Raw genomic sequence first — 27,307 nt, forward strand, 5'->3', positions numbered from 1 at the left:
GGTTGTGACAGGAATTGACCAATGGGTTTGTCACCCAAGCCTGAGAGAGAGTGATTGGCCCAAAGTCACCCAGCCACTTTTCATGCCTAAGGCAGGACTAGAACTCACCATCTCCTGGTGATTGGCTCAATGTCACCAAGCCAGCTTTCTTGCCTAAGATGGGAGTAGAACTCCCAGTCTCCTGGTGATTGGCTCAAAATCATCCAGCCAGCTTTCATGCCTAAGGCAGAACTAGAACTCACCATCTCCTGGTTATTGATCCAAAGTCATCCAGCTGGCTTTCATGCCTAAGGCAGGACTAGAACTCACCATCTCCTGGTGATTAGCTCAATGTCACCGAGCCAGCTTTCTTGCCTACAGTGGAACTAGAACTTCCAGTCTCTTGGTGTTTCGCTCAAAATCATTCAGCCAGCTTTCATGCCTAAGGCAGGACTAGAACTCACCATCTGCTAGTGATTGATCCAAAGTCACCCAGCTGGCTTTTATGCCTAAGGTAAGACTACAACTCACAGTTTCCTGGTTTCTAGCCTGGTGCCTTCACCACAAAGCCAAACTGATTTTTGTCTGTCTTTTCTGGGCTGAGAAACTGGATAGGGTCAAGCTTGATTAATATTTTGACGCAGACCCTAAAGAGCTCCCAAAGTTGTAAGAAGCTAGAGGCTACTGAAACAAGCTTCCAGAAGAAGATCATAGCAAACAGCTTCCAAAACCAAGTTCACAAGCTTCACATGCTAACCATGAGTCAGGTTTTAGTCAAAGAACTTTTTACTTTATGAGAGGTAGGTAGACAGCCGGGCAAGTGATAGATCAATTTATCACTTGTCTTTCCAAACAACCAAGCAGGAGCTTCCAGGAGGGATTATGGAAGTACGATTGTGTGGTTGCTGAATCACACCTTGCAGTTTCCAAGAAGGCTCCTGCCTTAGAGACTTCTTCCCACTCATGGAGAAATACACATAAAATGGGGGAAACAGTAGGGGAGGGTGAGCCTTTCCTCTACACAATACAGCATTGAAAAGGGGAGCAAAAGGGAGGGCTGGAATATTTTGTTCCAATTATGTTACACTAGGCCTGTCACATTTGATTAATTAAATGACACCAACCATCTTTATAATTTAGGAGAGAAATTCCTTGTGTGTCTAATCACATTTGGCCAATGAAGTATTCTATTTCATGTAGAGCTAAGGTGGCGAAGTGGTGAGAGTGCAGTACTGCAGGCTACTTCTGCTGATTGCCTGCTGACTGCAATTTGGCAGTTCGAATCTCACCAGGCTCAAGGTTGACTCAGCCTTCCACCCTTCCAAGGTGGTAAAATGAGGACCCAGATTTTTAGGGGACAATATTCTGATTCTGTAAACCGCTTAGAGAGGGCTGGAAATCATTGTGAAGCGGTATATACGTCTAAGTGCTATTGCTATGTACAAACAGTCTGCCGTGAGATCTCCAAATCCAATACCAGGACCTTGAATCCATTTTGAGTAATCGTGCCAGAATGAGAACACTTCCATAAAGATTTATGCTTGATGACCAACCTATATAATTTGCTCAATAAACCATAGAACAAGGCTGGAAGGAACCTTGGAGGTCTTCTAGCCCAAACCTCTACCCAGGCAAGAGACCTTACACCATCCAATCAAATAGCTATCCAATCTCTTCTTTAAAAACAATGGAGCACCTACAACAACTGGAGAAACAAACTGAGTAATTGTTCTCACTGTCAGGAAATTTCTCCTTAGTTCTGGCTGGTCTCTCTAACTAGCTTCTACCCATTACTTCTTCATGTGCTTTGGAGCAGGGGTCTCCAACCTTGGTCCCTTTAAGACTTGTGGACTTCAACTCCCAGAGTCCCTCAGCCAGCAAGAAGGAGGAACTCTGGGAGTTGAAGTCCACAAGTCTTAAAGGAACCAAGGTTGGAGACCCCTGCTTTGCAGAATAGGTCAATCCACTCTTCTCTGTGATATGCCCTCAGATATTGGAACACAGTTATGTCTTCCCTAATTCTTCTCTTCAATAGGCAATGAAACATTGCCTGTTGAAGAGTGGCAGTGTGTCACTCTTCAATAGTGTGCAGCAGCTGCCAAAAAAGCCAACACAGTTCTAGGCTGCATAAACAGAGGGATAGAATCAAGATCACGTGAAGTGTTAATACCACTTTATAATACCTTGGTAAGGCCACCCTTGGAATACGGCATCCAGTTTTGGTTGCCACGATGTAAAAAAGATGTGGAGACTCTAGAAAGAGTGCAGAGAAGAGCAACAAAGATGATTAGGAGACTGGAGGCTAAAACATATGAAGAACAGTTGCAGGAACTTGGTATGTCTAGTTTAATGAAAAGAAGGACTAGGGGAGACATGATAGCAGTGTTCCAATATCTCAGGGGCTGCCACAAAGAAGAGGGAGTCAAACTATTCTCCAAAGCACCTGAGGGTAGAACAAGAAGCAATGGGTGGAAACTAATCCAGGAGAGAAGCAACTTAGAACTAAGGAGAAATTTCCTGACAGTTAGAACAATCAATAAGTAGAACAACTTGCCTGCAGAAGTTGTGAATCTCCAACACTGGAAATTTTTAAGAAAATGTTGGATAGCCATTTGTCTGAAATGGTGACTAAAACGAAGATCAGGTGCAAGATTTTTGAAATTACATCTCAGTTGCCGTTGGTTCCCAAATATTTTTGGACTGCACTCCTCTCATCCTCAGGAGTTGTTGCATCCCAACTCTCTGGCCTCTAGAGGCTTTTGGGAGGTCAGGATTGATGGGGTATACAATTTGGAATTATCTAAAAATTTAAGACTATGAAAGGATGTATTTAATAAGTAGAATAATGAACGAAAACTCAAAAATCCCTGATGAAGGGTTTCCTTCATCAGTCGGGTGACAAAAATGGCGAACACAAAATATTACTTTAATGCAACTATTTTTTTTTATTAAAAAGTTTTACAAAATTTTTTTACCCATACATCCCCTCCTCCTCCCACCAACCCTCACCCTTGCCCCTCCCCCCTCCCCCCTCACCCAATCCCCCCCTCCGATTTCCCAGAGCAATATACAGGGTATAATATCTAACAATCATAAGCTAGAATACACAAACTATCCATTGACTCCCATCCTTCCCCTAGAACCTTAACTCACCTTCTCCATAGTAAGGAAAAAGAAAGAAAAGAAAAAGAAAAAAGAAAATATACAGTACATTCTTATTCATTCATAGGCTATTTGGTAGTTCTTAATCCAATATTTGTTTAAAAAATAATCGATCCATCTTCTCCTTTCCAATATACATCTTTCTTGTGGATAGTTTTTCTGGTACGCTGAGATTTCCGCCTTCTCCAGTAAGTTCACTGCTTTTAGCGTCCAATTAATGCAACTATTTTGAAGTCTAGTTATATATCAGACTTATACCACCTGTACTAAACCATTGTTTTTTTCACTGGGGTACATTGAATAAGGTTCAGTTGGGAATCCTACTGAACCTTACTGAAGGTTGAGTTCACACAATATGCTAAGCCATAAACCATCGTTTATAGGACAGAAGGTCTGGATTTTCATTACATGCTAAATCGAAAGCCCATTATTGTTTATGGCAAAATATCCACTCGACCAGAACATGTCATGGTGGAGAGCAGTTCTCCCCCCCAACCCTGAAAATTGCTATCAAGTGTTAACAAAATTGGATTCAACAGCCTGATTTTATATTCTTACGTCTGCCTCCGTTGTCCTATTAAATATAGATCTTAATCCATTGAAAGCAACGTAATTGCTTGAGAAGTATTTTTTTTTTAATTAGGCAGTAACCTTCCTCTGAATCAGTTGCCCAAACCCTCGGATGAAACAATCACTTTTATGCTCTGCAGCAAATCTTTTGGTTTACAAGTAGCACAAACCCTTTAAAAATTTTTTTAAAAAAACAAAAAAACGCATCCAGGCTGATTTCGCAGCGTTTTGCAAGACTGAAACGTTGCAACATGAAACGGCTTGTGCCAAGAGGCTGGCGTTTCGTCTGCAACTTTTCACTTGGCTTCTCATGGGTCTGCCTCTTGCAAGAATCTGGTGGCACGTTTCACATGTGCAATATTTAAAACAAAAAACAAAAAAAAATTTGCAGGGTCGTTCAAGAAAGAAAAGCTATTATCATAGAGGGAGCCAACTTTGGGATTATCCCCAAATAGTGTCAGTTCCAGTATGCAAAAGACAGTTGACAAATCTATTGGAGCTGCAGGGGAAGATCCTTTTTAACTGCCATGGTGCTTTGACTAACCAGGGTAGATAATAAAAAGCTGGGATTTATGGTCTGCCTTCCGCAACTTCATTTTCTCCGCAGTTGGTGTTCAGATGTTCCAGCTTTTGCATTGCCCCGGCTCCAAAGAGACTGATGAATTTGGAGAACCGCCATTTGTGATATCATACAAACATTTGTTATGCTAATGGCATTCTAAGTGGAGGCATAAATCAGTCAAAATATCTCGACTCCTTTTGTGAGTTTGTGCCATCCTGGCCAAGTAGGGAGCAGACAGACACAAGCGTCCCCACGGACTGAGGAATTTCGCAAAGAAAGGAGCACAAGGCGTTACAGCGGGCAATCAATCATAACTGCCCGCACTCCTTCTGAACCAATCACATTTGCAACCTGTGACTAAACCAGGAGTCTCCAACCTTGGTCCTTTTAAGACTTGTGGACTTCAACTCCCAGAGTAGCTGGCTGAGGGACTCTGGGAGTTGAAGTTCACAAGTCTTAAAGGGACCAAGGTTGGAGACCCCTGGTCTAAACTGTTCCTGAACATTTTCGTAACCAGTTTTTAAGAATACCCCTGCCTTCATTGCTGGACAGGACAAATGTTGTGGTGTGGCACCTTTAACACCATAAAAGAAAACGGAATACCTTCATTTGGGCACCTGGCAATTTAACTGTGTCCTCTTCCACTCTGGTAGACAAAAACAGCAGCAATAGCAATAGGACTTAGCAATAGCAAAAGCACTTAGACTTATATACCGCTTCACAGTGCTTTTCAGAGTCAGCCTATTGCCTCATTTTACTGATCTCAGAAGGATGGAAGCCAGTGAGACTCGAACTACCAAATTGCAGGCAGTCAACAGAATTAGCCTGCAGTACTGCATCCTAACCACTGCGCCACCACAGCTCACGACTTAGATGTATATGCCACGTCATAGTGCTTTACAGCACTCTCTGAGTGGTTTACAGAGTCAGCCTTATTGCCCCCAACAATCTCAGTCCTTAGTTTAGCAACCTTGGAAGGATGAAAGGCTGAGTCAACCTTGAACTGGTCAGGATCAAACTCCTGGCTGTGCGCAGAATGAGTGTGCAATACTGCATTCTAACCACTGTGCCACTTCCAGGACACAACTTGCAATTTCCCCCTTCTCTTTTGGCTGGCAAACATGCTTATTTATTTATTTCTTTATTTATTAATCCAATTTCTATACCGCCCTTCTCCCGAAGGACTCAGGGCGGTTTACAGCCATATTAAAAATACAAAAATACACATAATATAAATAACAAATTTAAAAACATTTAAAACGAATATATTAATTGGCCAAATTACTAAAACGGTCAAAACCGACATAAAACCCTTTAAAATTTAAAAACTATAATTAAAATACATTTAAAATACAATTAGGCTAGTCCCGCACGATTAAATAATAAAGTTTTTAATTCCCGCTTGAAGGTTCGGAGGTCGGGGAGTTGGCGTAACCCCAGAGGTAACTCATTCCAAAGAGCCGGTGCTGCCACAGAGAAGGCTCTCCCTCTGGGGGCCGCCAACCGACATTGTTGGCCCACTCTGTGGGAGCGCACAGGTCATTGGGGGGCTATCGGTGGCAGAAGGCGGTCTCGTAGATACCCCGGTCCTAAGCCATGGAGCGCTTTGAAGGTGGTCACTAACACCTTGAATTGCACCCGGAAGGCTACCGGCAGCCAGTGCAGGCCACGCAGGATGGGTGTTATATGGGAGCAACGTGGTGCTCCCTCTATTACCCGCGCAGCCGCATTCTGAACTAACTGGAGCCTCCTGGTGCTCTTCAAGGGGAGCCCCATGTAGAGAGCTTAGCTACCTTTGGCTGCTTCCCCTTCTTTCAGCATAGGTATTTTTTTCCTAAATTGTTTATGTCTCACTGTCCCTTGATCTTGTCAACTCCTGGCTCCCTGTGGCTCTCATTTGGGCTACATAAGGTCCTGAGCAAAAGAATGAGTTCACTGTTATTCTTTAATGTGGACATGCATCCTGAAGCCCTCCAGATGTACGTGGTGTCCCATAGCTTCCATCCACAATGGAAGATATAGCCCGAAACCTCTGGAGAACATTCAGTTTTGTTGACCAATTTAGACTACCGCGTGTCCCGCAATCAACCCTTATTTCCAAGTAAAACCGAAGACCCAAATGTTCAAAAGAAAACAAGGATACCTATTGCCTGAAGCTGTCCACCAAGCTTGGCGTCCAAACCTGTGAAGCTCACCAGTCTTGTAATAACATAACAGCAGCAAATTAAATAACTAGCAAATTTGCTGCTATTTCGTGACATCTAAAATCAGCTGGCTGACTCAGCTGCCTCAGAATCGGCCTGGCCCTTATTTGGCATGTTTATTCTTTTTGCAAACTTTCTTGGAGCGCGTTTCATTTGAGCAAGAGAAACCTTTCAACCACCCAATCTTGCAGACGGCAACTTCAGAGCTGTGGAAGTTTGCAAATAATTAAAGAATTGGTGACAAGTATGGGCATATCTTTGAAAGCAACCTTTCTGCATTGGTGGCATTTGAATTTTAGTAATGAAATAGGTGGGGTTATTTTAATCCAGTCTTCTAATCGGTGGGCAATTCCTCCCTCCCACCCAACCCAGTTAGTCAGTCTGGCTGGGGAAGATGGTTGTTGCACTCAGGGTATCTGTAGGGCACAAGATTGAGTAATGTTCTTTCAGTTATGAGCCATGGTGGCGGAGTGGTTAGAGTGCAGTACTGCAGGCTACTTCTGCTGACTGCTGGTTGTCAGCAATTTGGCAGTTCAAATCTCACCAGGTTCAGATTGACTCAGCCTTCCATCCATCCGAGGTCAGTAAAATGAGGACCCAGATTGTTGGGGGAAATACACTGACTCCGTAGAACACTTGGAGAGGGCCGTAAAGCTCTGTGAAGTGGTATATAAGTCTAAGTGCTATTGATATTAATTTAAAAAAAAGAGTACATGGGATCCTTGACTTACAGCCATCATTGGGAACCAAAATTTCAGAAGGTGAGTTGTTAAGTGAATCATGCACGATTTTACAACCATTCTTGCCACGGTTGTTAAGTGTTAAGTGAATTACATGGTTGTTTAAGGGAACCTGTCTTCTCTCATTGTCTTTGCTTGTCTGGAAACCACCTGAAAAGTTCACAAGCCATGATCACTTGAACCCGGGATTACAACAATTGTTGTAAATACATGTCAGTTTCCAAGCATCCAGATTTTGATCACCTGACCATGTGGATGATGTTACAAGCTTAAGCCTAAGTCCTTTTTTTCAATGCTGTTGTAACTTTGAGCGATCACTAAATGAATGGTTGTTAAAGTGAAAGAATATCTGTATAAATACCGATTAAAACTTTTCCATTCCTCAAGACCACTTTATTGAAAGTCCAGATCGTGGCACTTCCGAGTCTTAAATATCTCCTCTTTTTTTTCTGTTTTGGAAAGGATTTTGGTAAATGCCCTCGGTTGCGGCTCTTTACTCAGGAGTATATTCTGGCCTTGAATGAACTGAATGCAGGCATGGAAGTGGTAAAGAAATTTATCCACAGGTAAATATGCATGTGTGTCAAAATCTCTGTTCCCTTTGTAGGACATTTGTCTCGTCTTCGCTTCAATGGCTTTCCTTGCCAGTAGCTTTGATAGCCACCATTTTGCTGTGAGTTTAATTTCACGGATGTCCTAATTAAATTATGAGTCTTGAGCCAAGTGAAGCCAGCTCTGACCCTATGTAATTTATGATCCAATTATGACCCTGTTTCCCCACTCCTCCCATAGTGTGTCATCAATCACATTCGCCAACTGAGCAATTTCACGGGTTGTAGAGGTCACTCCCCTTGCTGCTGTAGGTAACCCTGGGATACAGCCTTGAGAGAGAGAAGCATGGAATGTGCATCTGTTTTTGGCTGCTCTGCAGTTTCGCCGGTTTCCCATTCCCCCTGGCCTATGGCAACTCGGAGCAGGCCAGGGATGTTTTGCGAGTTGACATTTAACTTACCTGCAAAAACAAGGAAGGATGTTTGTCTATGGAGATTCTCAGTCATCCTGGTCACAGTTTTCCCAAAGGTGCTTTTTGAAAAGGCAACTGGACTTTGTTTTTCCTTGAAGACGTTTCGCTAGTTTTCATCCAGTGAGCTTCTTCAGTTCTGATTGAATGGTGGTGGAGGGAAAGATTTAAAAGAGGGGTCTCTTTTAAGGTTTGAAAGAGGCCATCTAGCTCTCGCTCAACAGAGGGGGAAGGGACTATCTCCTGTTTACAACACAGTCCTCTTTCAGCAGCTCCAAGAAGGCCCCACACCCATTTGCACTATTCAGGTGACCTTGAGGGCACAGAAAAACCTCAAAGTGGCCTCAGTGACTCTCAGAGAGAGTGCTAACGACCAGATGACTTCAAGAAGATAGATCCTTCCATTCTTCACCATTCAGTCAGAACGGAAGAAGATTTATTTATTTATTTATTTATTTATTTGATTTTTATACCGCCCTTCTCCCGAAGGACTCAGGGCGGTGTACAGGCAGAATAAAACAAACAATACAAAATACAATTAAAATACAATTTAAAAAACTTATTTAAATTAGCCTGAAAATTTAAAAATTTACCATACACTAAAAAAACCCATTTAAAATTAATAAAATTTGACATTTAAAATTCAATTTAAGCCAGCCCCGCGCGGATAAAAAGGTGTGTCTTCAGTTCGCGGCGGAAAGTCCGAAGGTCAGGTATTTGGCGTAAACCTGGGGGAAGCTCGTTCCAGAGTGTGGGAGCCCCCACAGAGAAGGCCCTTCCCCTGGGGGCCGCCAGCCGACATTGTTTGGCGGACGGCACCCTGAGAAGTCCCTCTCTGTGAGAGCGTACGGGTCGGTGGGAGGCATGTGGTAACAGCAGGCGGTCCCGTAGGTACCCAGGCCCTAAGCCATGGAGCGCTTTAAAGGTCGTAACCAACATCTTAAAGTGCACTCGAAAGGCCACAGGTAGCCAGTGCAGTCTGCGCAGGAGCGGTGTTACATGGGAGCTACGCGTAGCTCCCTCTATCACCCACGCAGCTGCATTCTGGACTAACTGAAGATGAGAAGTGAAACGTCTTCAAGGAAAAACAAAGTCCAGTTGCCTTTTGAAAAAGCACCTTTGGGATAGAGAAGGGCGTTTTCTCTCAACATGGGCCTATAATGTAGCATACTTTCTCATCCTAGGAGGAGCCACACCTTTGCTGTGTTTCGTTTCCATTCATCAGCGAATCGATCAATATTTATTTGGTCAATGACCAGCAAAAACTTAAAAGAACAAAAACAGATTGAAGCAAATAAATACAATAATATACTAGCAACTAGTAGAATGCATCACAGACCATAACACTCACTCTTTTATTATTAAGCTAAAACAGTTGTTACCTGGGTGACAAATCTAAAACCTTAATAAGTATAAAATAAAAGTAAATATACTATTTCTAAAGGGGCTGAGCATTCTGCAATCCCAATGGAACCAAATTGGGGGAACTGGATTAAGGATTTCTGTGGTCCTTGGTGGTTTGATGGTTTCCTTGCAGATATATCATTATCCTACAAAGTAAACCCCACTCCATTCTAATACTGATGATGTCACCCAGTTGGGTCATAAAACGTCTCCAAGAAAACCACCAAGGACCCCCTAGTTGTTCTCCTCCTCCTCCTCCTCCTCCTCCTCCTCCTCCTCCTCCTCCTCCTCCTCCTCCTCCTCCTCCCTCCAAACCCCACTCCCTTTTGGTACTGATGATGTTATCTAGTTGGGTCATGAAACATCTGCAAGAAAACAATTGATCTGAGAGGGCACCAAAGACCTCACAGTTCAGCCCTGAGCTACAGATGTCCTCTTCTATTAGACTTTGTGCTTGCTCCTTCCTTAACAATGCTCTCTGTGGACACACCGTCTCACATCCTGTTCCTGTCGTTCCAGTATGCACGGCCCGACCGGTCAGTGTCCGCATCCACGGGTCCTTCCGAATCTCGTTGCCGTCTGTCTAGCAGCCATTTATTCTTGCTACGAAGAATTCATCAACAGGTCAGTCAACTGCATCCCCCCCCCCCAGTAAACCCTTTTCGGGAAAACCATCAGAGAAGGAAAACGCATTTGCATCAAAACGTGTTTAGAATAGAATAGGCTAGGCTAGGCTGGAAGGGACCTTGGAGGTCTTCTAGTCCAGCCCCTTGCTGAAGCAGGAGATCAGATAAGTCAGATAAGTGACTAACTTTTCTTAAAAACCTCCAGTGATGGAGCACCCACGATTTCTGAAGGCCAGCTGTTCCACTGGTTAATTGTTCTCACTGTTAGGAAGTTTCTCCTTAATTCCAGATTGCTTCTCTCCTTGATTAGTTTCCATCCATTGTTTCTTTGTCCTATCCTCCGGTGCTCTGTAGAATAAGTTGACCCCCTCTTCTCTGTGGCAGCCCCTCAAATACTGAAATGCTGCTATCATGTCCCCCTTAGTCCTTCTTTTCTCTAGACTAGTCAAACCCAAATCCTGCAGCCGTTCCCCATATGTTTCAGTCTCCAGGCCTTTTCCCAGCAAGCTGTGCAGGGACAAGTGGAGGAAGATGTGGGTGGAGGCATTTCTCAATATTGGGGTGACAATGTGAGGAACAGGACAGATTTGGAGTTTTGCAAGCGTGACGTGGGAGACCTTTGGTTGGTAGAAGACAAACCAGCTCACCAGGATGCTTCTCTATTAACTCTCTGTGAAGCTCAAGGAACCTTCTGGCAAAGAGGCATCTGCTTTGCTTTTCCATAAACCCATTTTCTAGGAAATCGAGTTGACTATCCCGGTGGGCTGTTTATTGAAAGAAACATTGCATCACAATTTTGCATCATCGGGACGAGACAATTGCATTCCTCCCCAAGTTCACAGACTGCCACAAAACGGGGGCTGCATTGCAAATTCCTTTCGGGAGACATCTGTTTTCTCCTGGTATAAATAGGACAATGCAACTGCAGCTGGCCAAGTTTTTAAAAAAAAACCAAAAACACAGAAAGAGGCACACACAGCAATAAAAAAAAATGAGGATATGTTGCAAGACTTTTGTGAAGTTGCCGTCTGGCCTCTTCCCCTTTATTTCTTGTTATTTATGTCTGGCAACTTCAACTTATTTATTCTTTCCCGTTTTTGTTTTGTTTTTGTCTCCCCTCCTGTGACAGCCGGGACAATTCTCCAAGCCTGAAGGAAATTCGGAATGGCTGCCAACAGCCTTGCGACCGAAAGCCCAATCTGCCTCTTCGTCTTCTCCACACCAGCCCTGACCTGATGTCCCGGGAGGCTACGCTGGCTGAATCCCGCCTCAAGTCAGTCATCGTCACGTCCAATGAGATCCACGTGGAGGTGGAACGCAACAACATGGCCAATCAGAAGATGACTGCCAGCATTGGCAACGACAGCGAACCCAACCTCATTGACTGTTTGATGGTCAGCCCCACCTGCAGTAGCATTAGCATTGAACTCAGCGCTCAGGCGGACCGTATCCTCAGCTGCTTTGTGGAAATACTCAAGATGCTGTGAGTTGCTCTTCCCCACATGAGTTTCTTGGGTTCCTATGGGTTCCTATGGGGGAAGCGTGTGTGCGCATGCACACCCTTCTTTCTCAACGTCAGCAAGAAGCCCATGAAACTATGCAGGTGTGCTGCTTCCACCACGGCTTGGGAAGGGTAGTAGATCGTCTCAATGGGAGTCGTCGAGCCAGTGCCCGTAGTTCCCTCCATGGCTTTCTTTTCCTCCTCCATCTTCCCTGATTCTTCATGCCACCCGGTTTCAGGTCGGCTTTTGGGGCTCAGGACCCTGGACAGCACCCCGATATCCAGGGAGATGGTGAATTGTTTAATGCAGATTCGGGTTAATGTCAGGGTTCCAAGTAACACCCCCAATGAAATAAATCTCCGAGTCTTGAGTTTCCTCAAAGTTCCATTTTATTAGAAATGTCATATTGGCACATCTGGGAAAACCTGAATCTGAAAGTTTCCAGGTTTCCCCCCTTAACAGACAGTCCCTGCCCAACACCCACAAGTCCATCACATGGTCCAATCAAAGCACCATCCCAACTGGAGATGCCTCCCAGTTCCAGCCCTCCAGGTGCAGGGCAAGTTGGCCTTGACTTTCTGAGAAAGGAATGTTATTATGATTATATATATATCACCCTGACTCCATACAATCCCCCCTCCCAGTTTCCCACAATAGGAAATGTGGCAGGCCTGAAGGCCCAATGCAAAAGATGGCTTCCTGGCCTGACAGCAGGTAGTATAATAATAAATCTAATGCTGTTTCTCAAGGGTGGATGTTCAACACAGCATCTAATCCTGCTGGTGGAACTCCATAAATGACATTCCCAAATAGTCCACATGACTTTCTTGGATTAAATGCCCTTGTATATGCCTGTGTGTGCACATGTGCATTTCTACCTGCCTTCTTTTCAACATCAAGCGGAATCCCATGAAAAGTGCAATTAGCATAGTAGTAAATCTAACACAGGGGAGGTGGTGGCTCTGTGGGTAAGATGCTGAGCTTTTTGACCAGAAGGTCGGCAGTTCAGCGGTTCAGATCCCTAGTACCACGTAACGGGGTGAGCTCCCGTTATTTGTCCCAGCTTCTGCCAACCTAGCAGTTCGAAAGCATGTAAAAAATGCAAGTAGAAAAAATAGGGACCACCTTTGGTGGGAAGGTAACAGCGTTCCGTGCGCCTTTGGCATTGAGTCATGCTGGCCACATGACCACAGAGACGTCTTCGGACAGCACTGGCTTTTCGGCTTTGAAACGGAGATGAGCACCGCCCCCTAGAGTCGGGAACAACTAGCACGCATGTGTGTGTGTGGGGGGAACCTTTACCTTAATGCTTTCTCAATTTATCCCAAACCCTAGATCAGGAGTTCCCAACCTTTTCTATATACCACACCCCTAGAACGCGTCTGGTATATTCTCGCACCCTTTACAAAAGAAAATAATTATATGCATATAATTATGCATATGCACTATAATTTTGAAACTTCTAAACCCAAGTTTTCGCACCCTGTGCAATACATGACGTGATGCAATAGCTGAGCTAAACCAGTGCATTAAGCCATTTTTCTCCATCACACATGTGTTATCTCATTAACATGACCAGACTATATTTCAATCTATTATAAGTACTGCCCCCTAGAGCCGGAAACGACTAGCATGCATGTGCGGGGGAACATTTACCCAAATCTAACACTGTTCCTGGGTGTTGGAAAAGGTATCTAGTCCTGCTAGTAGAATTCAAAAAAATTGCATGAAGGATGAAAGGGGTCATTTTCATTTGTACGTTGTCTCCTTAGCAAATGTCACAGGTAAGGTGGAGCCTGTGTTTCTGTTTCTAATCCCAGCAACTTTTGTTCCATTGGAGGATTATATAGAGCAGGGGTCTCCAAGCTTGGTCCCTTTAAGACTTGTGGACTTCAACTCTGGGAGTTGAAGTCCACAAGTCTTAAAGGGACCAAGCTTGGAGACCCCTGGTACAGAGTAACAAGTGTATGTTGAATCAGAACTGCTTCCTTGCAAAAGGCAACATAACTGCAGATTGCAGGTTCAACTACAACAAGAAATGGAATTAACAAAGATAAAACACATGGTGGACATAGGTGACTATTAAGGTTTCCATCATTAGGCCAATTAAAAAGTTGGAAGTTAAATGAAGTTGGACTTGGGTAGTCCTTTCTAGGTGCTCTCTAAGGTGCTGAAACTATGATTTCCAGAATTTGCCTCTAGGATGGTCAACGACCAGGAGGGTTGAGTTATTGCCGCCCTGAGTCTTCGGAGAAGGGCGGGATATAAATGCAAAAAAAATAAAATAAAATAAATAAAAATAAAATAAATTAGAAGTCTCATCTGGGCAGCTCGAAGAGCAGCAGGTTAAAGAAGGCTGCCAGAGACCAAGGTTAAACTCCTGCACAAACACAACCTCAAACTATGCTGGCTAGAAATATAGCTTATTCGCAGCAGTAAATTCTGCACGGAGTTTAAGCTAATTGTGCTTTTCAAATTACAGATCAGATTACGAAGATTGGAGACCAGCTCTGGCCAGTTTGCTCCAGCCCATCCCATTCCCCAAGGAGTAAGTTTTTGTTTTTTGAATGTTTTATTTGCTTATTTCCCTGGTAGATAGCTTGCATTAGTCAGAGCAAACTAGGAACTAAGATTTAATAGCCGAGTCTCATAGATTTAGCTTATAGCTAAGATTTGTCTGTAAGTCAGGGAAAATGGTAGTTAGTCAGAACAAGATCACATTTGTTTTCTTTACTTTAAATACGTATATTTTGCGGTTCTGGGGCATCCTCACTACTAATATTAGTTAACAGTCAACACAACTGTTAACTGTTAAAAATACAGTAAAATTCTATACAGTGGAACCAAAACAGTGAGAGGTCTAATCGTAAAGCAAAGGCAAATTGCTTTACGATTAGACAGAATCGGTATTTTTTGAATCGATATTTTTTTGCCTTCGTAATATAAAAAAACCCACAGCTTTCCACCATTTAAACTGCAGCCACAAAGGAAATTGTTGTGGCTGTTTACCTTTTCCTTTCTCCCTGTTTAAAAATAAAAAAAGGATATGCTCAAAGCTGCAAATTAAAATAATTTTGAAAATGTCAAAACAATGGCTAGGGGATAATTGCACAAGGACTTACATCAGGGGTGTCCAAACTTGGCCCCTTGAAGAGTGGTGGACTTCAACTCCCAGAATTCCCCAGCCAGCAACTTGCTCATATTTATAGCTTATGCTGGCTGGGGGAATTCTGGGAGTTGAAGTCCACCACTCTTCAAGGGGCCAGGTTTGGATACCTCTGACTTACATGATCACCCTGGGAGCTTTTGTAAAATTTGAAAGGTGGACCTCCTAGGCTTTCACAGAAGAGTGCTCATTAACTGAGAATAGCAATAGCATTAGCATTTAGACTTATATGCCGCTTCACAGCGCTTTTACACCCCTCTCTAAGTGGTTTACAGAGTCAGCAGATTGCCCCCAACAATTTGGATCCTCATTTTACCCACCCTGGAAGAATGGAAGGCTGAGTCAGTCTTGAGCCGGTCAGGATCAAACTCCTGGCAGTGGGCAGAGTTAGCCTGCAATACTGCATTCTAACCCCAGCATCACCAAGGAAAGGGAGGGAGGGAGGGACAGAGGGACGGACAGACGAATGAATGAAGGACAATAGCAATAGCACTTAGACTTCTACACCGCTTTACAGTGCTTTACAGCCCTCTCTAAGCGGTTTATAGAGTCAGCCTATTACCCCAACAATCTGGCTCCTCATTTGACCCGCCTCAGAAGGATGGAAGGCCAAGTCAACCTTGAGCCTGGTGAGATTCGAACTGCCAAATTGCAGGCAGGCAGCAGAAGTAGCTCCTACACTCTAGCCACTGCACCATGCGGGCCACAGAGAAGGTTGTCAGACCCACCTAAATCTTAAAAAATGGGAATTCCAGCCTCCGATGTAGGTGGAAGGGACTTCTCAAACATCGAAATGAAAAGTAAACAGGGTCATTTGTCAGCAGATGTATTAGGACAAGAGTAGCCCGGCCGGCCGAAAGAAACAGCAGCATCCAACCACATGTCATTCCACAGAGTGTTTGAATCCAGCGAAACAGTTCCTGATGGTCCCTCTGAAGCTTATTAATGACACCAGTGTTTATGAAATGAAGATCTCTCTGCGGGGTGAACATTACAGCCTATAATCATCCAATTTGCAAGCTTAAGGCTCCCTGGGGAGCCTGGTGCCTTGAAAGGCCCCATTTTTTTCACCGACCTGCATGTTCTTCTGAAAGACTAGGGAGCAAAGGAGAAGAGGCCCTGGGTGTCATTTATCTGAGTTGGGTTGGGTTTTTTTTCCCCACCGAGGACCTCAGGGCAGTGCCAGAATGTGATGCAAGGAGCTCTCTGTCAAGTGGCCATTAATTGCTTTGCTAATGTTAATCAGAGGCGATGGGCCTTAATTGCGGTGCAATTAACCAACACACCTGGGACATGAATCAAGCTGAAAATCCTGTTTACGAATGCATGGTTATGGTCTCCTGGACCTAGAAATTTCCATTTGCGTCTTTGATGACACAACTGCTCTTTCTTTTCTTTTCTTTTCTTTTCTTTTCTTTTCTTTTCTTTTCTTTTCTTTTCTTTTCTTTTCTTTTTTCTTTCTTTTTTCTTTCTTTCTTTCTCTCTTTCTTTTCTTTTCTTTTCTTTTCTTTTCTTTTCTTCCTCTCTCATCTTTTCTTTTCTTTTCTTTCTCTCTCTTTCTTTTCTTTCTCCCTTCCTTCTTCCCTTTCTCTCTTCCTTCCTTCCTTTCTTCCTTCCTCTCTCATCTTTTTCTTTCTTTCTTCCTCTCTCTTTTCTTTCTTTCTCTCCCTTCCTTCCTTCCTCTCTCTCCTTCCTTCCTTCCTTCCTTCCTTCCTTCCAATGTATCTTAAGGATGGATCAACTTCCTTTTAAGCCTTCAGGGTTCCATACAGTAGTTTTGCATGGATTGAGGTTTGGGGAGGCTGCAGTCTTGTTAGAGGAAATTTTGAGGCCATTTCCTGTCTTTTTTTCAAAAAATAACTCATAAGTGCATTGGGCACACTGGATGTGTAATGCACTTATTCATTTCATATTGAAAATTAACACAACTCCTCTTGTAGGTTGCTCGAGTGGTGCGGTGACCTAGAGTTGGAGCTCTCACCTCACAATCATGAGGTTGTGAGTTCAATCCTAGGTAGAGGCAGATATTTCTCTCTCTGGGCACGTTGAGAATATATCTGCTGAATATAACTCCGCATTGGTGACAGGAAGGGCATCTGGCCAGTAAACACTCAGCTCCGTTCAGTTGCCCAGACTCCACCCTGCAAGGGATTATATTGTCATTAAAAGAAGATGATGATGTCTCTTGTAGTTTGCTCGCACTATTATCAGGTACATCCTTGCTGCCCAATTTTAGATGTTTGATTTTGCAAGACTCCAAGATGCTCATCCAAAGAACGCCAATTTCCCAGCTTTGCTCTTGATGACATTAACTGCAATTTAGATCGGGTTGAGTCGGCTTTTGTTGTGACCCAGACTCGAGCAGGTAGCAACAAACACAGTCCTTAATGAAAATAAACTTTATTCAAGCAGCTGGGAATTGACCCATTCCCAGCATCCTGAAACTCAAAAGAAAGCAAAGGCTTCTCACACAAAACCGTCTGTCATTATTTCCAACCTGGTCCAATTTAGATAATTGCCAGTCCTTTGCAGATAAGCGTCTCGAGCAGAGAATGGAGAGCTGCCAAGGTCTTCTCAGAGAAACATCCAGAGCAGAGAATGGGACGAGCGCAGCTCCAATGTTGTTTTCCAGCAAACTGAGACACCGATGTTGGTCTCCTTTTAAACCTTCTGGGAGGGGCCAATTATCTCTTGGCCCTACCCCCAAGGTGACCTCTCTGCTTGAGGTGCTCCTGCCTCTTGGCAGCTCTTCTCATTCGGGCATTAGGGACAGGCTCTCCCAGTTCCTGTTCCTCCTCGCTACTCTCGGCCTCTGGAGGCTCTGGAGTCCGCACCTCACTCTCACTACTCTCAGGCCCTGGAGGCTCTGGAGTCCACACCCCATTTCTCGATGGCCCTGGCCTCGCCTCCGCCTCATCACTGTCCAATTCCGCCAGCAGCACCGTAGGCTGCTGACGGACCACAACAGCTTTGGGTCACAGTCTCTCTGGGATGACGGTGTCAAGAGACTACAGCCAGTAATTGAAGCTCATCCTAATAATCTGGAAGTTGGGTCACGGCAACTGGACTTATTTCCTTGTTGGTTTGAGACATTTCGCTGCCCATCCAAGCAGCTTCTTCAGTCTGAACAAGTTGGCTAGGGGAATCTGGAGAAGAAACCTTGAGGTTGGAGCGGGAATACCCCTAAGATTTTTAGGAGTTGGATGTTCTAATAACTCTCTGCCCACCATAACCAACTTGTTCAGACTGAAGAAGCTGCTTGGATGGGCAGCGAAATGTCTCAAACCAACCAAGAAAATAAGTCCAGTTGCCATGACAATTCTGCCTGGATGACGGAGAATCTTCATCAGCATTCTAATAATGTTTTCTAACTGAATTCCTCGTTTTACTTTCCCATCTCCTCACCAATTAGGGGCAGACTCAAAACAAATGACAATAACCAAAATTCACCGAATTGGCTTGCTTCTTGGTCAATTTTTCACATCTTTATAATCACCTACATGGTCTGATTTTTTTTGGTGCTCAAACCATAGTTCTCTAAAAGAACAAATTCCTAAGCATGAAAACTCCATCAGGTCTACCTCCTGATATCTCAGGGTAACTATATTAGGATAGTGCAGGGCTTCAGATCTTATTAGGAAGTGATCTCTAAAACATGTAAGTCATAAATGCAATTTCTGTACGTAGCTCATTAAAGCATCTGAGTAGCTGGGACGATGCAGATACTTTAATGAATCTCAAAAAAAAGTTTAATGTCTGCACTCTTCTGTGTTAAATTGCACCTTCTGAATTAAATCCCAAGTATCCTACAACCCTAAATCATAATCAACAAATTAGAAAACCTCTTCCATCAAGGGTTTGCTCATCCAAAGGCTGTTTTCGTTCAGATTTACCCGTGTTTTTAGCTTTATTTTGTTTTATTAAGAGTGTGTCTCTCCCTCTTCTTCCACTTGTTTTGTTCAGTTTAAATTGGTGCCATGTGCTAGCAGTGTTCCCCACAACATAATGACTTTCCTTAAAGCCAGTGGCCAGAAAAGCTAGGATGATGGGATTAATAGTCCAGCACAGCTGAGAGGACAAGAGGCAGTGTAGCTCTTAAGTCATTTCTTGATATGCATTGGTTCTATGGGTTTTGTATTATTATTGTTGTTGTTGTTGTTGTTTGAGGGGGGGAAACACCTCCGTAATAATCCTGTGTTTTTATTTCAGGGCTCTTGCACACGAGAAGTTCACAAAGTAAGTGCTTATTTGATTGAAATAATCTCCTGTAGCAGGGGTGAAATGCTCCCGGTTCAGACCGGATTGTGTGATCTGGTAGCGATGGGGGCAGGTAGTTTGGAGAACCGGTAGCAAAAATCTCTGTCCCCCCGCCTCACGCCTCACTATTCCTCTTCTCTGTCCCTGAAGTTCTCGGTGGTGATATAGCTGCAAACGGCCTTAAATGACTGCCGCGGCGCTTCAAAGGGTGATCAGCGCTGTAGGCGGCTAGTAAACCGGTGCCTGTATTTTTAAAAAAGGTAGACCAGTGCACTCCCAAAAAAAGGCAATTAGTAGACCGGTGCCTGTATTTTTAAAGAAGGTAGACCAGTGTGCTCCCAAAAAAAGGCAATTAATAGACCGGTGCCTGTATTTTTAAAGAAGGTAGACCAGTGCATTCCCAAAAAAAGGCAATTAGTAGACCGGTGCCTGTATTTTTAAAGAAGGTAGACCAGTGTGCTCCCAAAAAAAGGCAATTAATAGACCGGTGCCTGTATTTTTAAAGAAGGTAGACCAGTGCATTCCCAAAAAAAGGCAATTAGTAGACCGGTGCCTGTATTTTTAAAGAAGGTAGACAAATGCGCTCCCAAAAAAAAGCAAGTAGACCGGTATGGCTCTGCTAGACTAAATCAAGCCTTGTAGACCGGTATGTTTCCAAGCCACACCCACCAATTAAGCCACGCCCACAAAACCTGTAGGGAAATTTTTTAGATTTCACCCCGTCCTGTAGTGATGTAAACTGGGTTGATCCAACCTTTTCACAACACAGAAGTTTCAAAACTGCTTGTTTTAAAGGCTAAAAAGGAACATCCCCCAACAGGGGTGGGATTCAAAAATTTTAGCAACTGGTTCTTTGCCTGGTTGCTGGGTGGGCATGGCCTACTCAGCCTCTGGTGGGAGGGGGGGATGCTTTTGCCAACCTCAGGCTCTGGAGGCTTTCTTCGAGCCTCTGGGAGGGTGAAGATGGCCTCCCCTGGGCTCTGAAGGCCCTCTGGAGTCTAGAAATGGGCCCATTTCTGGACTTCTGGAACTTTCGGGATGCCGGGTTTTTCCCCTCCCAGAGCCTCCACGCAGGCCCTGCACTTACCTGGCATCCAAAATGGGCCGCATGGAGACTCCTGGGAGGGGAGGGGTGGGCGGGGCCAGCCAGTCTTTGCAACTACCGGTTCAGCAAACCAGATGCAAAATGAGCATCCGGTTCGCCCAAACCTGTCCGAACCGGCTGAATCCCACCCCTGCCCTCCCAACCATCCACTACACCTCCTCCATTCATAAAAATGGAGGAATGCAACTCTGGATCTTCCTCTGCCACTCAAAAAGATCACACTCTCCTCACGGGCCGTTCTGTCAGCAGTTTATGATGCAAGAGCATCCAGCCTAGACTAGCATTTTCTTAGCTGGATTATTTTGGCTCCCGGTTCAGCAGGATCGAATCATGCTCTCAGCCATTAGACAAGAACACCCTTTCCCTGCAGCAATTTCCAAGAAGGATGCTCAAAGTCAGGGTTGTCAAATTCCCAGCCACACGTTGGGCACGTCCACGCCCAGTTTAGCAAAGGGGGAAAAAAAACTCCCGATACATCACATGGTGCCACCGTGAGAACATGAGTTTGACAGCCCTGCTCAAAATGATGATGGAAGGAATGCTTTTATCAGTTAGCTGGAGCACGTCAGGAAGAGAGGTTCTAGACTAGCCATTTAGCTTTAATGCTTATTTTCTACATGCAAGGAATTGTAAGATCATAGGTCTTCACAAGACATTTATAAGCTAAGGAGAATAGGACAAGAAAATGCTGATGATAATGTTACTTGATCTGGTAAAAAAATGTTCAGAAACTAAATCAGAGACTCTAGAAAGAGTGCAGAGAAGAGCAACAAAGATGATTAGGGAACTGGAGGCTAAAACATATAAAGAGCGGTTGCAGGAACTCGGTATGTCTAATCTGATGAAAAGAAGGACTAGGGGAGACATGATAGCAGTCTTCCAATATCTCAGGGGCTGCCACAAAGAAGAGGGAGTCAAGCTATTCTCCAAAGCACCTGAGGATAGGACAAGAAGCAATGGGTGGAAACTAATCAAGGAGAGAAGCAACTTAGAACTAAGGAAAAAATTTCTGACAGAATAATTAATCTGTGGAACAACTTGCCTGCACAAGTTGTGAATGCTCCACCACTGGAAATTTTTAAGATGTTGGACAACCATTTGTCTGAAGTGGGATAGGGTGTCCTGCCTAAGCAGGAGATTGAACTAGAAGACCTCCAAGGTCCCTTCCAACTTTGCTATTCTATTCTATTCTATTCTATTCTATTCTATTCTATTCTATTCTATTCTATTCTATTCTATTCTATTCTATTCTCCTCTCCTCTCCTCTCCTCTCCTCTCCTCTCCTCTCCTCTCCTCTCCTCTCCTCTCCTCTCCTCTCCTCTCCTCTCCTCTCCTCTCCTCTCCTCTTCCCTTCCCTTCCCTTCCCTTCCCTTCCATTCCATTCCATTCCATTCCATTCCATTCCATTCTAAATTGAAACAAGCTTGGAGAGTAAACCACTGCCAAAATAGGTCTTCTTGTCCAATTCCCTGCCCAAAGCAGAAATCCTTATTATCCCATCCTGGACAAACGAATCAAGGATTCCAAACATCCTCCTTCCCACGCATAGAATTCCTTCCTGGCTTACATCCAAAGGTTTATGGTCTCCAGAGGGGCTCCAGCTGTGGCTTTGTCTGGCTAAAAGAAGCTGCGGCATGGGCAAGGGATCTCCAGGCGTTCAAACTCCAGTGTTTTTCCAATCCCCGAGGATTAACGTCCTTGCGATCGTGAATGGTTCCTAGGCTGTCAGAAGACCTTTTCCCACTGTGTAAATCCCCAGTTCAGGAGAATGTAATCGTCCCCTCCACATTTACATTTCCTTGTAACTTTTCACTTAGCACATAATCAAAATGAAATGCAACAGCTGTACTCTGTATTTCTTTGGAGATGACCAACTGTATACTTCTCTTTCTCTCTTCCCCCCCCCCCTTTCCTTTTTTTCTTTTTGTCTGTTTCCAGGGAGCTGAAGTACGTCATTCAAAGATTTGCAGAAGACCCAAGGCAAGAAGTAAGTTTTCCGCCCAGCGTAGCACCAAAAGAAAGGGAGATGGGTTGTTTGTCAAAACATTCAGGCTATAAATGGCCTGGAGTTCCATGAGGTGGTTAGTTTCTCAGTTTTTGGAGCCTGTTGCTGCGTTTTTAGAAATGATTTCATGCCTTTTTGTGTCAACGTGAAACACGGTTTGGATATCTTGGAACTTTGGCCGGAATTGTTGCATCTGGAACTTTCAGTCTAAAAGACAAATTTTATTTATTTTTTATTTATTTATTTGTCACAACAGTATATATCAGCATAAGCATGAAATAATTATACGATATATAAGCATAAACATAATCATAAGTATGTAATAACTATATGAAATTGGATACGCTCAAAGGGAACATTAGGACAGGAACGGTAGGCACGTTGGTGCTCTTATGCACGCCCCTTACAAATGCCTTTCGTCTCTTGAATAACCGAGATGGAACATTTGAACCTTTGCTTGCATCATGAAAATGCCCATTGTTGTGATGGTGGCATGCACAAATGGGTAGTTATATCCATGTTGGTTGCAGATGTTGATGAGTGGGTGGGTGGATTAATGGATGCATGGATGGAGGATGGATGGATGATCAACATAAGAGGGTATATTTGTGTCGAGCATCCAGGACAGAGTGCCAACATTTTAAAACATCTGGATGGAGAACCTGAATTCTTCAGAAACCCCAGACCTACCATGGTTGGGTAACTGCAACAGATATATAAAGCTTTCACTTGGCAGGAGACAAAGTCATCTTCTCCTTCTTTCCCATCAACTCCAGGATTTAGAACACAGGGTCCATTTTGCAGACTCCTTGCTCTGCTGCAGATTGAAAGAAAAGTGTTCCAATGGAATACCTGGTACCTAATTGCTGAGCTGGGTACCCATCCAATGAGAAGGAATGTTCCTTACTGTAAGGCTGGGGCATCTTATACTGCACCTCCTAGTAGCCTCATCAGCAGGAGCAACCAGGAGGAATGCTGGGAACAGGAATTGAGCAGCATCTAGAGCTCCACAGGTCTCCACCTTTCTTCTTCCTTTCTCTGCAGAATTATTTTGAAGGCCACCTTTTTCATGAGTCTTTCTTCTGCCAGGTCCATTCCTGTTTGCTGAGCGTGAGGGCCGGCAAGGATGGCTGGTTCCAGCTCTACAGCCCTGGTGGTGTGGCATGTGATGATGATGGGGAACTGTTTGCCAGTATGGTATGTGCCAGCATATATCTTCACAGTCTTTTTTGCTGTAACGTTGTCAAGTTTTGCAGCGATCCAGATAGGAAACACAACCAGATCAGCTAATTCTGTTTTATTGTAAGGCTACATTGACAGAATCTTGCAAGTCTCAAAGGACATCCCCCACCCACCCCCCTTTTTACAGCCTAAGAAACTAGGGAGAGTCCCTTCTGAGATGTTTGCCTGCTCCCATTCCTTTTGTGGGCTAAGTTGCATTTTTGTCCTACCACTCCTGTGGCTGTGGTTCTTCCCCCGTCTCCCAAGGCCATTTCCACTTACCATTACCATCTGATTGCATTCTCAATATACCAAACTTACAGCTCTCGGTGCTAGATACAGGATACCCGTTTACTCATCTCCTATCTAAAGTCTACATCTTCACAAACACTCCACATTATGTACAGACACAGATTTCCCCCCTCTGAACTGGAACAAAAAAAAAGTTTTGGTCCTTTTAGAACAAGAGCAGAAGTTGGGCACCAGATAAAGAAGCAAAGAAAGAATCTCCTAAGATTGGAAGTCACAAGAAATTGAAGAGAGAAGCAAGTTGACTTTTGTTTTAGGAATTGACTTGTCTATAACCTAGTTACCTATTTTCTTAGAGATAGAGCAAGAGCTGTGGTGGCACAGTTTTTTTTTTATTTGCATTTATATCCCGCCCTTCTCCGAAGACTCAGGGCGGCTTACACTATGTCAAGCAATAGTCTTCATCCATTTGTATATTATATACAAAGTCAACTTATTGCCCCCAACAATCTGGGTCCTCATTTTACCTACCTTATAAAGGATGGAAGGCTGAGTCAACCTTGGGCCTGGTGGGACTTGAACCTGCAGTAATTGCAAGCAGCTGCTGTTAATAACAGACTGCATTAGTCTGTTGAGCCACCAGAGGCCTAACAGTGGTTAGAATGCAGTATTGAGGGCTAATTCACTGCTCACTGCCAGGAGTTTGATCCTGACTGGCTCAAGGTTGACTCAGCCTTCCATCTTTCCGAGGTCGGTAAAATGAAGAGCCAGATTGTTGGGGGCAATAGGTTGCCTCTGTAAACCGCTTAGAGAAGGCTGTAAAACTCTATGAAGCAGTATATAAGTCTGAAGTGCTACTGCTAAGTGTAATCAGAAAACTAGAATTTTCAGCTTTCAGCCATCCCTTCCCTAAAGCGTTTTCCAAAGATGTATCTCCGACACTTATCATCTCATGCTGGGTTGACATTCATTTAGGGAATTCTGGACTGGATTGAAAACATTCTTGCGAGATTTGGCCATTCGCCTTCTTTGGCTACATTGGAAAAAGAGCCAAAAGATGTTTTGTGTGTGTGTTTGTGTTTTTTTCTCAGTTGAACCTTCCTTTCCTCCTGCAGGTTCACATTTTAATGGGCTCCTGCTACAAGACAAAAAAGTTTCTGCTCTCCTTGGCTGAGAACAAACTGGGGCCTTGCATGTTGCTGGCACTGAGAGGCAACCAAACTATGGTGGAGGTAAGGCTGCCATTATCGGTTGGTCAATTTGCCATGTCAGAAGAAAGCAGATATTTCACGCCTGCGTTTGGTCTGCCCCTTCCTTTGAGAAAGAAATAGCCCAAACAGCTCTGTGCGGTGACCACTCAGGGAAAGAAGCAGTGATCACAAGCTTTAAAAACACAGCAGATCCACAGTGAATGGTGCAAGGTATCTATCTCTACTCAGAAGTAGATCTGATTGTGTTTAATGTGATTCTCTTACAGTGAATGGGAGAGATGGTTGTTCTGACCTAGGCTTCCCCAAAAAGCACAAGGCAAAATCCTGGTCCCGACAAAACCTCTTTTATTAAACGAATGTGAATTCCTCTCATTCACATTCAGCAAACAGTCTTTCAAAGGTGAATTTATGACCACAGACCTTATCTAGCTTGGAAAGGTGCCATGTAAATATTTTCCAAAAGCAGTGCTCTGCAAGGAAAGATTTGGCACAGAGTCTCTGAGATTCGCGGACAGATCTTCACACTCCTGAACCGAACAAACAAACAAACGAATTGTTTCCCGCAAAAGCCCACTCCCCTTTTCACTCCTTTTTTATTTCCTATGGGAGGCGCCATTCATCCTCCACCTTTGGCTTTACTCTCAAGTCGAACCTGATTTCTTAGTTGTTTTTTTCTTCTGGCAGCTCTATGCATGCTCACACTGGGAACAGGCTCCAACTGTTCCTCTGCCTCACTGCTGTCTAGCTCTGGAGGCAGCTGATAACTGCCAGATGTCCTTGGCCCCCTCTCTGCCTCAACGCAGAGCCCTCGTCCGAGCCTTCCTCAGCCTCCAGGCCTGGCCCATGTTCCTCCCCAACCTCCTCACTGTCCCGACTCTGCTGTCAGCTCCTCTGGCAGCTGGCGGGCCACAACAGTGATGCGATAGAATGGGTAAAGGACTGTCTTGGGTTCAAGCCCTTGGAAGTCAATGCATTTGGGGGGCCCTCATCCAGCCAAGCGTCATTTTGAGAAAAATTGGAAAGGGGAAGAAATAGAACAAAAATGGGACATAAATTTAATGAGGAAATAAAGAATGGGAGTATCAGCATGGCAAGAAACTTTAAAAAAACAGGTGCACAATGACACCCTAGAAATCAGGGGATATAAAGGCATATAAATTTGTGATTCGTTTCTGGAAAAGATAATCAAGCAACGAATCACCGAACACCTAGAAGCAAACAAAGTAATAACCAAAAGCCAACATGGGTTTGTCAAAAACAGATCATGCCAGACTAATCTTATGGCATTCTTTGACAAAATGACAAAATTAGTAGACCAGAGGAATGCTGTCGATACTTGGACTTCAGTAAAGCATTTGATAAAGTAGACTATAACTTACTACTAGATAAAGTAGAAAAATGTGGGTTAGATAGCACCACCACCAGATGGATTCGTAACTGGCTGACCAACCGCACTCAACGTGTAGTCCTCAATGGAACTACATCCACATGGAGGGAAGTATGCAGTGGAGTACCCCAAGGCTCTGTTTTAGGCCCAGTACTCTTCAACATCTTCATCAATGACTTGGACCAGGGGATAGATGGGGAACTCATCAAATTTGCAAATGATACCAAGCTGGCAGGAATAGCCAACACTCCAGAAGATAGGCTCAAGTTACAGAAAGATCTTGACAGACTTGAACATTGGGCGCTATCTAACAAAATGAAATTCAACAGTGAAAAAAGTAAGGTTCTACATTTAGGCAAAAAAACCAAAATGCACAGGTACTGTATATGTGGTACCTTGCTCAATAGTAGTACCTGTGAGAGGGATCTTGGAGTCCTAGTGGATAACCATTTAGATATGAGCCAGCAGTGTGCAGCAGCTGCTAAAAAAGCCAACACAGTTCTGGGCTGCATAAACAGAGGGATAGAATCAAGATCACGTGAAGTGTTAGTGCCACTTTATAATGCCTTGGTAAGGCCGCACTTGGAATATTGCATCCAGTTTTGGTCGCCATGATGTAAAAAATATGTTGAGACTCTAGAAAGAGTGCAGAGAAGAGCAACAAAGATAATTAGGGGACTGGAGGCTAAAACATATTAAGAACGGTTGCAGGAACTCGGTATGTCTAGTTTAGTTTGGGCGTTCTCCTGGATGGACGGTTGTCGTTTGAAGATCACTTGACGACCGTCTCCAGGAGAGCTTTTTATCAGGTTCGCCTGATCCGCCAGTTGCGCCCCTTCCTTGACCGGGATGCCCTATGCACGGTCACCCATGCTCTTGTTACCTCTCGCTTGGATTATTGCAATGCTCTCTACATGGGGCTCCCCTTGAAGAGCA

General features: G+C 44.0%; 1 protein-coding gene across 2 annotated transcripts in view; it reads left to right on the forward strand.

The window, feature by feature from the left end:
* CMIP (c-Maf inducing protein) overlaps positions 1–27,307 on the forward strand; it is a 239,009-nt gene that overhangs the window by 194,474 nt on the left and 17,228 nt on the right. For both annotated transcript variants that reach the window (XM_058155283.1, XM_058155284.1), the window contains 8 exons: positions 7,680–7,783; positions 10,162–10,266; positions 11,398–11,751; positions 14,253–14,318; positions 19,146–19,172; positions 22,237–22,285; positions 23,393–23,500; positions 24,889–25,005. In XM_058155283.1, coding sequence (XP_058011266.1) covers positions 7,680–7,783; positions 10,162–10,266; positions 11,398–11,751; positions 14,253–14,318; positions 19,146–19,172; positions 22,237–22,285; positions 23,393–23,500; positions 24,889–25,005 — 930 coding nt within the window. The remainder of the gene's footprint in view (positions 1–7,679; positions 7,784–10,161; positions 10,267–11,397; positions 11,752–14,252; positions 14,319–19,145; positions 19,173–22,236; positions 22,286–23,392; positions 23,501–24,888; positions 25,006–27,307) is intronic.

The sequence above is a fragment of the Ahaetulla prasina genome, chromosome 12 (genome assembly GCF_028640845.1).
Source record: "Ahaetulla prasina isolate Xishuangbanna chromosome 12, ASM2864084v1, whole genome shotgun sequence".
Taxonomy (NCBI): domain Eukaryota; kingdom Metazoa; phylum Chordata; class Lepidosauria; order Squamata; family Colubridae; genus Ahaetulla; species Ahaetulla prasina.